This window comes from Podarcis gaigeae, assembly GCF_964106915.1.
Source record: "Podarcis gaigeae genome assembly, chromosome: 3".
Classification (NCBI taxonomy): Eukaryota; Metazoa; Chordata; class Lepidosauria; order Squamata; family Lacertidae; genus Podarcis; species Podarcis gaigeae.
The window spans coordinates 23,355,279-23,367,716 of record NC_139680.1 but is presented as its reverse complement, the minus strand read 5'-3'; the positions used below and the strand labels follow the sequence as shown (position 1 = coordinate 23,367,716).

General features: G+C 39.6%; 1 protein-coding gene across 4 annotated transcripts in view; it reads right to left on the bottom strand.

Moving 5' to 3' along the window:
* CSMD1 (CUB and Sushi multiple domains 1) overlaps window positions 1–12,438 on the bottom strand; it is a 949,787-nt gene that overhangs the window by 112,074 nt on the left and 825,275 nt on the right. For all 4 annotated transcript variants that reach the window (XM_083729648.1, XM_083729649.1, XM_083729651.1 and 1 more), the window contains 3 exons: window positions 11,304–11,428; window positions 7,768–7,864; window positions 6,219–6,323 (listed from right to left, as the gene is read on the bottom strand). In XM_083729648.1, coding sequence (XP_083585774.1) covers window positions 6,219–6,323; window positions 7,768–7,864; window positions 11,304–11,428 — 327 coding nt within the window. The remainder of the gene's footprint in view (window positions 1–6,218; window positions 6,324–7,767; window positions 7,865–11,303; window positions 11,429–12,438) is intronic.

The window sequence follows — 12,438 nt, the reverse complement described above, 5'->3', positions numbered from 1 at the left end:
GCTGTCTTATCACCATCAGATTGCAATTTTACCCATACTGCAGTTGGCACTCCTTAAGCATTTAGTCCTTTAAATTGAAACTTGTTTAAGAAACAGATAGATAAAAAAGCACTTAACATACAACTTGTAGCACAATCATGTACAGCTGAAGTACTTCAAAAAGTTGTTTACAGGCCAGGAACAACTACAGTATAGGTACTACATGAATTTTTGCTAGAAATTGAGAGATTCTTATACTACTTGTTTTGAACTAGTTAAAATAAAAGCAGATAAAATTTTGGAAATGTTTTAGAAAACTAGATTTAAAGTCACATTTTTTGTGTGAATTCTTGGTTTCCTCTATCAGATCATTTTGTTTTTATGACTGATGAAAATTTGAGAATAACTTTAATGAACTCCTTGTAGAGTTTGTTGCTCTTTTGACTCAAGAATTTAATTAATTCTTCCATTAATCTAAATGGGCTTTTCTACAGCTAATGATTCCTTGTAGCACAGAAAATAACCTGATGATATGGCTAATTTCTTCCATAAAACAATAGCTGTCAATCAAAACTAGCACTAAAGGCAGCATCATTATTGCAATCAATCCGAGACTGAATTATTGCATAAAACAAAAATGCAATATTCTTTCCTCTTCCCCCTCACCATTTTGAGACAATGAACATCACACTGTGCTAAGTGTTTACATTACAAACCCGTGGGTCTTAAAAACTGGTGTAGCTAGGGGTGTGCAATCTGATTAAAATACCAATACACATAGAATGTATGCCTTTACTATGGGTAAATAAAGATTCTAGGTGTGCCTCTGGCAAACTCTAAGCCATAGTCATTCATCTGAAACATAAAAAGACTTGTACTGCTATGCCTAGCAAATCAGGCTATTATCAATTCTCTTCTTCTTCAAAGACAGTTTCCCCATCTGTTCACTGATATCGTATGTCCATTTCGTATTTTGTTTTTCTGACCCAAAATATGGGTGTGCTCAATTTACAGGAAGGCCAGAGTAAGGGCCTTCAGCTGTACAGTGGGAAACATCAGGATATTCCAGTGCTTTCGGTAAGGGTGACTCTTGCTGGATTTGGGGTGACTGTACATGTATTTAATAAGTACAACAAACCATTTTGCATTTGAAAGAAAAAGGTTTAAGCATCTGAAATAGGTTTTGTTAAAATGCTACAGAAGCGCACCTATCTCTTAAGCAGCAACCTAATATCTTAATATAAGATAAAGAATGGAAAGAGTTAGTTGCACATTCAGAATAAAGAAGTGGGAATCCTAGCAATGATCTTCTAGACCCACAGCTTCATTAACTTTACAACAAAGGAGATACACTGTGGATCAAACCATACAGGTATTTTTCAAGGTAGGAGATTGGCAGGAAGTGACAAACCTGTCAGTATGGGTTAAGAGCAAAACAACAACAACAACAACTTATTAATAACAACAACTTATTAACAACAACAGCTTATTATTTATACCCCACCCATCTGGCTGGGTTTCCCCAGCCACTCTGGGTGGCTTCCAACAAAAGATTAAAAATACATTAAAACATCAGTCATTAAAAACTTCCCTAAACAACAAACAATTCAGCCAATTATGAAACCATACTGTGCTTTACTGCATACCCAGGGTAGGTGGGCATGAAGAAAACTCGGAATGAGCCACTGAGAAGAAAGAGGCCAAACCACAACTAATGGCATATGATTGCTCAAAGCCAGGCATAGGCAAACTGGGCCCTCCTGATGTTTTGGAACTACAAATCCCATCATCTCAAGCTAACAGGACCAGTGGTCAGGGATGATGGGAGTTATAGTCCCAAAACATCTGGAGGGCCTAGTTTGCCTATGCCTGCTCCAAGCAGATGCATGATGTGTACAAGTGCCTTTTTTGCTCTTTTAGAGCCAAACACAATACCACCCCACTGCACTTACTACAGGGTGTGGGAAAATATCAACATAAATATCTTCTGGTGAAAACAGAAACAAAACCCTTGCAAATATAACAAAAGAAGACAGAATTTGTTCATATGTTCAAATGCTTCACAAAGGCCCTTTGATGCTATTTCTTCTTCCATCTTGATCCACAGAAAAACCTATTTTGTTCAACACACACAAGAGCATTAGCAGCAGTCAAAGGAGCCTGCAGTGGCTGTGTATTCTGCACAACTTTCTGTGTAGCTAGCTGCTCAATTATATTATTATAAGCTACCCACACTGCAATTATTTCACTAACACGGAGATGCTAAAAAGCTATTAAGTTCTAGAGGGATGTTTGTTTGTATTGATAGATCTATCTGAAAGTGAAGTATTTTTCTGCAAACAAAAAAACAAAACAATAAAACCAGGCAGTGCAGTCAAGCGCCCTGACACTTAGCATTTTAAAAAGATGTGAGTGCCATTGATTTCAGTGAGCTGATTTTCAAGTAAACTTGCTTAGAACTGGCACATTAAAAATTGCTGGCCAAATCAAGAGACGAAATCAAGGTTCTTATTAAATCAGTACTTGTCCAGGTTATGTTCATAAGATATGGTGATTTATTGCCATTCATTTTCATTGCAGCAATTCAGAATGGTGGGCGTGGGAAGTACATCTGATAACATTTCATCAGTGAATCAATTGTTGCACAAAGAGTGAGAGCACAGAAAAACATTCACATCAAAACTAAGAAAGAATATGCTAAACTAATCTTCAGTGTTTCCTTCTAATCACAGAAATGAATATGACATGCACATCACAAACCTAACTTATTTGGTTTCGTATTTACTTAGTGAAACCATTTTTTCTCTAAAAAATAATAATATTTATCACCTCATGTCTGATCCTAAATTGGTTGCGTAACGTGCTGAAAAACAAGGCTTATTATATTTCAGATTAATTTAAGACATGACTCTTTAGCCATGATTCATGGCAAAGCTATCACTGCCATTTTGGACTCTAGCGAAGGCTCTTTCCTTTTGAAAATATAAGCAGAAGTAGAATCATTGACCATTGTGTTTTTAAAAATTAGACTTCCTTGCAAATTCTGAAAAGCAGTCCATCTCCCTGTCCCCCAGTTACCTGTTTCAGCGCAACAGGCAAGCTCAAACCATGAATAGTTTAAAACAGCATGCGGATGCTTCTGATTTTTCCTTGCAGTCCCACAGGAGAAGAGGTAAAGGAAAACATGTAAGAAAAGCCCTGCTGGATAATATCAAAGGCTTATCTGATCCAACATCCTGTTTTCCATAACGCCCAACCAGATGCCCAAGAAAGCCCAAAAGTGGAACACAAAGGTAGCAGTCCGCTTCCTCTTTTGTTCCCCAGAAACTGGTAGTGGCATGCTAGCTCAGATCATGGAGGTAGCATACAGTGATCCTTACGAGTAGTTATTGATAGCCATGAACTTGTCTAATCTCCTTTTTAAGACTGGTGGTAGCAAATTCCAATGCCCTAGAGCATAAGTCTAGGTTCTGCACTTTCACATAGCACTAAACTATGGCTTAATGTTTCAACTGGAATGGACCACTGTTACACAAAGTCAGAAGGTTTGATCTAACCTTGCGGATAGTAGGTAAGAGCAATAGTCAAGCTACTGATATCAGAATCCTGTCCAGAACGTAACATCTGCAGGTGTTATAAACCAGCAGCCTTTCAAAACAAATTCTGTATAAATAAGCTTCAGAAACTCATTTGGCATCATCAATAAATTACCTCTTTTTCATATAAATTACAGGAAGCTTTGCATACAAATAGTGGAAATAAATAGGGAAATTGAACCACAGAATAAAGATACCCTGTGGCTGATTGCTGGTCCTGAATATTTATCATCAGCTGGAAATCTGGCCTTTCCAAAAATTTGCACACATTAACATTTTAGAAAAGTGATTACCCCAATTATAAGTATTACTATTGATGCTTATCGGTATACTTGCTTGTTTGGGACTGCTCATTAAAAGGAGATGAATACCAACATTAAGGGACTATTTGGTGCCTTCATCTACATACTCTAATAAGCCCTAGTCTCACAGAAAATTGTTATTGCCCTTCTGCAAGGTAATAGAATGTTTGCATAGGCAAACGTAAAGATGTTTGGCGAATCTAATCTCTGTCAAGCTATTTATCAGACTAATAATTAATATCTATATTCATGCTTAAAATTTAAGAGTCACCTTTGTAACGCTTACCTCTAGCTAATATGAATGACTCACTGATGTACATAGCTATGCACGGAGGACACCACTATTTTGCATCAGTAGTTTTAAAAAGTTTGAAAAGGACATGAGTGCCACTATGTAAATGAGAGTGTGCAAAATGTTCCCCAGTGATCAAATCTCAGTTAACAATTTCCTGGTATCCTAGCAGGAATTCCATGGCTTCATTTCCAAATCCTCGTCCAAATGGAACTGGAGGGCTGTGTCACACTTTACTTTTATTTAGGCTACAATCCTAATCCAATTTACCTAGAGGTATGCCCCACTTAATTCAGTAGGGCTTACCTCTGAGTAGACATGATTAGGATGGTACTGTAATTTACCAAGCAAAAACATAGTGCTAACCTTTTTGGCATAAAATACAATATATTCCTGATCCAAGCACATGATGCAGCAGAAAACGATGTCATTCTCCATGCTTATGTGAAGAAAGAGAACCAGCAAGAATAATTAGCATCCCAACTGTGCTTTCAAGTATTTAGTGATCCCTGTTCATGTTGTAACATTTATACTTATTTTTTATTCTTTTTAAAAATATTGTAAGCTGTCTTGCACAATACTATGTGCCCTCCTGTTGATTGGGGGGGGGGGGAACCCCTGAGTTTAGCAATCTGGCATGGGGGCTAAATGTATACCAAGAAAGCCAAAAAAAAATAAGGATGAAAGTTATTAAGCATACTGTCTGCAAGTTAAAATAAAAATAATAATGATCACACCTTTATTGATAAGTACTGGGCTACTTTTAAAATGAGGCTGCATTTTAAATTGCATTTTAACCTGTATTTTAATTTTTTTTGTTTTTAGTTTTTTCCTATTATGTTTTTACTGTAATTTTATTGGTGTTAGCTGCCCTGAGCCCAGCTCTGGCTGGGGAGGATGGGGTAGAAATAAATTATTATTATTATTAATTATTCCCTTTTATGGTTAAACAAACTTGGCTCTCCAGATGTTTTGGGACTACCATTCCCATCATCCCTGACCACTGGTCCCGTTAGCTAGGGATGATGGGAGTTGTAGTCCCAAAACATCGGGACGGCCGAGTTTGGGGATGCCAGTTCTATATAAGCCATTGGGGTTAACAATACCCCGCAATGGAAACTACAGTGGCATGTGAAGTCTAACTGACCCTGCTGTTATTTTTCAACATAAACATCACTATCAACATGCATAATTATAAAACAGCAAATCTCAAAGACTTTGCAACAACTGTACACCCTGCCAGAGCAGCCTGTGTGCTGTACACAACATTCCATGACTGAAAGGCTAGGACAGACAAAACCATTACATGAAGCATGCAGTTGCTACGATACTCTGTCATTATATCAACTACAGAGATCACACACACATGAGCACATATTGACAAATGTATAGAATAAAAGCATAAAACAACCTTTTATCCACGCCATAAAACTGGACATTATTAACATAAAAAAATATCAGGGGAAAGGCAACACAGTGAAGACAGTTCTGGATTTATGTAGGGGAAAAAATGCTGATATGAGTTTAGAGGGTGGGCTCTATGCCTGAGTCCCATTCTAATTCCTAGATCCACGCTAGCTTCCTGCTGAGGTAATGGCCCTCCAAGGAAGAGGCTCTGTGCCAGACAGCCAATGGATCCCTCCCTTCCCTCAACTGCCTGGCAGTTAGAAAGACAAAGACCAGAACTGAGTTGTGGGAGAAGGCTGAAGGCCGGGCAGCTGGGAGACAGAGCTATGCCTGATTTCTGCTGCAATCCAAGGCTGTGGCTATGGGGGGGGGGTTAATGCTGTGAGCCCTCCATCAAATATGATTGTGTGTGTGTGTGTGTGTGTGTGTGTGTGTGTGTGTGTAAACCATATCTCATAAAGACACCATAGTCTCCACTGACCCTCATTCCAAAGGAAACCGAACTCTGGATAAGCACCTGGAACCCCTGGGATTTTGCACCGCTTTGGGTGGCGTGCAACAGTGTGATGATATGAATGATACCTAGCAAACACAAACAAGAGGCACAATGCCAATCAAAATAATAATAAAATTAAAACTTACTTTTGTACTCGAGGTGAAAACCAGCAGCTGCCACGCTAATATCAGAGTGGAAGTGCAAGTAAAGTTGATTGGAGGTGCTGTTCAACAATGCTGGTACTGTAGTACCTGCCAGAAATATGGGACAGGTCATGAACACTGTCATTTATCACAAGATCTATGCAACACAGGAACTTTTAAAGAGGCAGAACATATAAAGAAGAAGAAAACATATAGGGTGAGGTTCAACGTCACATTATTATACTGTAAATCAGGTCCTCCTCACAAAGGGCATGTGCTGCAGTGAGATCATCAGAACTGACCTCACTGTTGTGTGGGTGGGAGCAATTGGATAGCCACAACAACCCGATTGGTGGTCCCTTGGTTGTTGGGCTAATCTGGCCAATGGGTATGTTGTGTAATAACCGAGGGATCTTTATATATTGCTGCATGTTGCGTTGAGCTTCCTCTTTTTACTTTGTGCACTGGATCACCCGCCCACCCTTCCCTATATTTAGAGTCTTGCTGTGACCTTGCTATGCCTTCGTGGGTCGTCTGCTTTTGGGGCAGGGGCCCAGTAGGAATTTTCCCATTTGGCTGATGCCACTTGGGTTTCGCTTGCCGCGTAGCAAATCGTCACAATTTTGTAAGCTTTGGCGGTTAGGCATTGGTTAAAATGGTGGTGTGGAGGGGAGGTCAGAGAACCAATGCGCAACAGGTATTCCGTTAAAGGAATCCAGGGACTCCCCATGCTTTTGTTGACCCCTTTCGAGGGGTAGGACCTCGCAAGAGTCCCTGGGAGCATTTTGGGGTGAGCTTGAGTCATGTGTCTTTACCAATGCTCCCCCATGGTATTTACCGGCAATGATGGTATGGTGGGGCCCAGTCGTCAGTACTGCGTCCTGCTGAGGTCAGGAGCAGCCTAGTCGAACCAATGCCTAAACAAACCACTCACTATCTGTAATCAATAAAGTTGTGACCAAAATTATGCCAATAACCTAAAACTATATTCCGTGTCATGTGTACAATTATTTATTTGGGTAGCTCCTGGGGATTTTCACACACAAATGTTCCATCTGTGCAAGCATATAAGCTCGCAAGATGTAATAATGGCTGAAGAATTGACCTGCAACTTTCGGGCGAGTGTGAACTTTGAAGGAAAACTGCATTTCAACTGGCATATTGTTTTTCGGGAGTGTGAAGAAGAAGAAGAGGAGGAGGAGGAGGAGGAGGAGGAGTTTGGATTTGATATCCTGCTTTATCACTACCCGAAGGATTCTCAAAGCGGCTGACATTCTCCTTTCCCTTCCTCCCCCACAAAAAACACTCTGTGAGGTGAGTGGGGCTGAGAGACTTCAAAGAAGTGTGACTAGCCCAAGGTCACTCAGCAGCTGCATGTGGAGGAGCGGAGACACGAACCTGGTTCACCAGATTACAAGTCTACCACTCCTAACCACTACACTACACCACACCATGAATTAGGAGGTCCACATAAAAATACGAACCTATCCAAATTTCTTCACCATCCCTATGGTTTGGCCATTATAAGACCACAATGTAGACCTCTACATACCTGAAAAACTCCCAAGCCTTGGTGCTGTCAAGTCACCACCGTCATAGATTTCAAGAGAGTCCCAGTTATGTTCAGTGGCAAAGCTTATGACCTGGATCTGTGAAAGAATCACCACCGCGTGTTCATTAAACAGTATAGTTACATATCTTTTCAGAAGTTCTGACATCAAAGACAAAAAAATGCAGCAACGAGATTGACAGCAAAACGTAGCTGCATAAGCTAAACACACATTTTGACCTCACAATATTGTGCACTTTTGTAACTACAAAATGACATCAAAGAGCAGCAACTGATCATGGAATAAAAAGGGATTCATTGCTGAAGTGTCACGTTTCCAAAAAATGACAGACCAATCTTCAGTGGGGTCTAGAAGGAATGGGAGTGGCAAATCTACTGCTGAGACCTAAGACCTGGTGGCTTGTGCTGGCAAATGGTGAAAATAGTTCTTTATTGCATTTGCTATGTCAGTTCCAGGCACGCATAGCTGAAGGGCCTGGGGCATCGTCCAGGCTTTGGATATGATGTTACCAAAGCTTTCACCTCACCCTCGAAGTGCTCCATTTCAGTGCTTCCTGCTTACTCTTGCCAGCAGGAGAACCACTAGTGATAGTTTCCCACCCATCTAGGTAGGGTTTCCTCCTTTCATTGGCAGTGCTCTTCTCTGCTTGCAGAGGCCAGCAGAGAGGTACGGAAGTGCCATCCTACGTGCCCAGTCATCAACGTGGAAGGGTTAGGATAGTGCTCTCTATCAGAGCAGAGCTGCATTGCAGCAGATGCACAGGATTACGTGTACCAGACTTCAGATGGTGGATAAAATATATGGATGTTACCCAATTTAGAAGCTTTGCACCTATAAATCTATATGTTAAAATATGAGCTAGTCTAGAAGCCTCATCCCTTTTCTGCTACTTTTGTAAGCATGAAGATATTTTCAATGTGAAGGAATATTCAAACATAGAACCTTCCACAGTGCAGAAAAAGGCACATTACAAAACTGAATAGCTTGGATTCAAGTGAGCGGCAGATGACAGATGATTACAAAGGAAGAAAGGCATTTAAAGAAAGAAAATGAGGAAGACTAAAAAAAAAATGGCAAGATATACGGAAGCAGCAGTACAGGTAGGTATTATCAATATCCCAAGGAAGTCATGTTTGCAAGGCAGAATTATATACAACCACTCCACTCCAGACCCCTGCCAGTGCAGATACAGAATTCTTTGGGGGTAGTTAATTCATTGCAATGGAAGTGAAAAGGCTGCACATACAAAGGAATGTGCTAATAGATGTGGAATTTTCCCAATTGATCAAGGCAGCCTGTGGGGGCAGCGAAATTTGTATTTAGAAAAGGGGTTATTTTGGTTAAAGGGAGAAAACCTAATGAAAATAAAGCCTGTGATTTTGATGTCTTTGTTTTGTTTTGTTTTTGCACGACAAGAGGTTGGATTTAGTTGTGGAAGAACCTGTTGCAGAACTCAAATCAGTCACAAACTTCACCGCCAGCTTTTACACTAAGTAGCAGTTGTCATAACACTGAAATGTCTGCAAAGACATGATGAATGCTTGCAATCAATGGATCTATAAATACCAGGGGTGTACATGGGCCTCAAGATTTGCCTTGCATCATTATCTGAACATTTTAAAAAAAATCTTATCTGTATCTGAGACGTTCCCCAAAAAACATTTTGTGGGGAGATGTCCCTAAAAAGCTCATCAGCTTCGCTCCCCCCAAAAAAGAAGAAAAGGAGATTTTCATTTTGGGAAATATGGCAACACTACTTTTGGAGTAGATTAACTGCAGACAAATGAGTCCAGGCATAAGTAGAATGGATTCACTTTTCTCTATAATTTTCTATGTGTGAAAGGGGTGGGGGTTTGTCTCTTGCTGTTTCTGATTTTAAACAAATTAAGAGCTGGCTGAGTGGTATTTATTCTTGTTTGTACATTTTTAAAACCTTTCCAGAGTTTGTTTGTATCCTCTGAGATAGACTTTATGCTTCCAATATAAGTTTTACAGGTCTCCAAGAGGCTTTACAATATGAGGCTGTCCAGAACATTGCCAGTGAAGTTCTGAACAGCTCTGGGGTCTTTATGACTTCGAGGGTTTAAAAAATAAAAATAAAATCCTGTACTTCTGGGTTTTAACAACAACAAAAACCCAGTCCAGAGCTCTTTGGTGCTTTACTGACATGTGGGACAACCTCACTTCTTGCAAAGCCAACTTCCCTAGAGAAACAGAGATATACAAAAACCTGGAGTTATTCTGAATAGAAAAATGAATTAAAAACAGAACATGCTTAATTTTGATTTTAATTCAATTTTCTCTTTCTTTCTTTCTTTCTTTCTTTCTTTCTTTCTTTCGTGTTGTTCAAGTGTATGTCCCGTCTTAAATAAGTAATAATAAAAAAACAGAACAATACAAGACTTTTGGGAGGCCCTGATCTGACTTGAGGGTGAAGGGATATTGGCACTTCCATCTGCCTCGTTTTTTGGCCTCCACACATAGCTGATATCCACTTCTAATCAGTACCCCACAGCTGGATTTTATTTCCATCATATTTATGGTGTTAAATTAACCGAATGCACTTGGATGCCCTCGTTAGTTGTTTCTCTAGCTGTCAGCAGATGGTGATATTGCTTTATTTAACGATGTATAAAATAATGCTTTGATAAAAGGAACAAAGAATCATGGAATCACAGAGTAAAGTTGGAAGGGACCCCAATGGTCATCTAGCCCAATGCCCTGCAACATCAATCCTGATTCTGCAACTGGTTCTTTTAAGCATAATAAGTGGGGTAGACAGGAGTGGTTTTAGCTTCATTGCGCCATGTGGGGTGAAATGAGAGGGTGTGTTACTTGACCAGGCCAGACTTACCATTAGACAAAGTGAAAAAGATGCTGCACTCAGGCAGCGGGTGCTGAGGTGAGGCAGCAGTGGCATTCCTCTTAAGCTTCCTACCTATTCCCTTCTACTGGAGATCAGAGACTTGCATGCTACACAGCCTATCATGCGCTCTTTGAAGCAGCCAGCCATCCCCAGGCACAGTGGAGGATGTTATTCCATCGCCAGTGTTGAAAGTCAGCCTCTGCTCATGGAATTAACTGGTGGCATCTTGCCCTTTGCCATGGACAGCAACATTTCTTGGACTGGCTCTGAGCCAAAGATACTCTGAAACTCTGGGAACATAGAGATCTATATACCTGTCCAGACTTAAGATATCTACATCATAGACTTATTGGTTTTATGCTGCCTCATAATGCTTTCATAATGCTGTTTGTGCTGCTACACTTGTGTGATTTGTTTTTCTTTACATTTTTGTATTGATTGTTTTCAACTGTAATTTACTGTTTTACACCACTCTGGGAAAATAATTGATTGGATGGCATATACATGCCATAAATAAATAAATACATGTAAGCAAGCTGATGTTTTTCTTTAGATTTGGCTAGGGTTTGGGAAGAGGAGTGATCAACAATCAATTCATTTCTACTATTATGAAGTAGTTCATATTCCACTGTGGGCAAAATATGGACTTGCCTGAATACCTGATCCCTCAGTCACTATGATTTTCCACACACAATTCAAGCTGTTACCATAAGGTTCGGGATAGCCTGGAGACAATATAGTACCCCTCCGTTCAGTGAAATTTCGACTGCATGGCACTGAAAATTGAATTGGAGATAACGACAAAGGTAAAGTCATGCTCAGGGAACAGCAAAGTAACACTAACAATAGAAATAAGACCTCGTTTCAACCAAAGTAAAACACACTTTCACATTCAAAGGAAGTATCTATAAATATATGTATGCATAGAAATATGAACATTCAATTAAATTTTCTCTAATAGTGACCATGGCTGCCAAACCATGGAAATGATATTTTAAATTCAGGTGACTTTATGCCAGAATTTCTTCCTTCTTCTTATTCCAGTCCAATTTCCCCACAAAATTCATTGTGAGACTGGAGTAGGAAAAAGCGCCACAGAGGAAGGGGAAGGTTGTAGAGAATGGGGCAGGAAAACAGCCACAGAGTCTTCAGAGTAAGAGAGGTAGACAGACAAAAAGAAAGAGAGAAAAATAAAACAAAACCCTTCTTTGAAGCTGGCAGAGAAATAGGGTCTGTGCCACAGAAGAGAGGTAGGTTTGAAGCTACCCTGCAGCTACCTGCCCCAGATCAGCCAAGACAGGACGGACTGTGGTTGCTTGCCAGGCCTGCGCATGCAACTTTAATATATTAATTTTAATTATATTTATATTGGATATGAAGCAGAGAGAGGATGAATGCTTCTTAACATCCAGATTAAAGAGAATTTCAATAAAAATAAAGATGAAACTCTGTGATGTTGGAATTAGTTATGTCCAAGGTGGAAAACAGAACTTTCTTCTGCCCCATGACAATATACTAGAAACTGAATGTACTCAGGTAAAATTATATTAGCTATTATGATTCAAATCACTATGATCTTATTTTATTCTCTCTAAAGTCACACTGTCCCTGTCAGTATTATTAATAATTGTAATGCACAAATCTTGAGAGTAAAAAAAAAAGGGGGGGACTTAATACATGCAAAAGAATTCAAAACAGTAAACACAATTCCATTAGCGAGTTTCACTGACAAAAGACAGTGTTAAGTGCATTGTTTGGATGAATTTATTTTGGATCTTGTTATTCT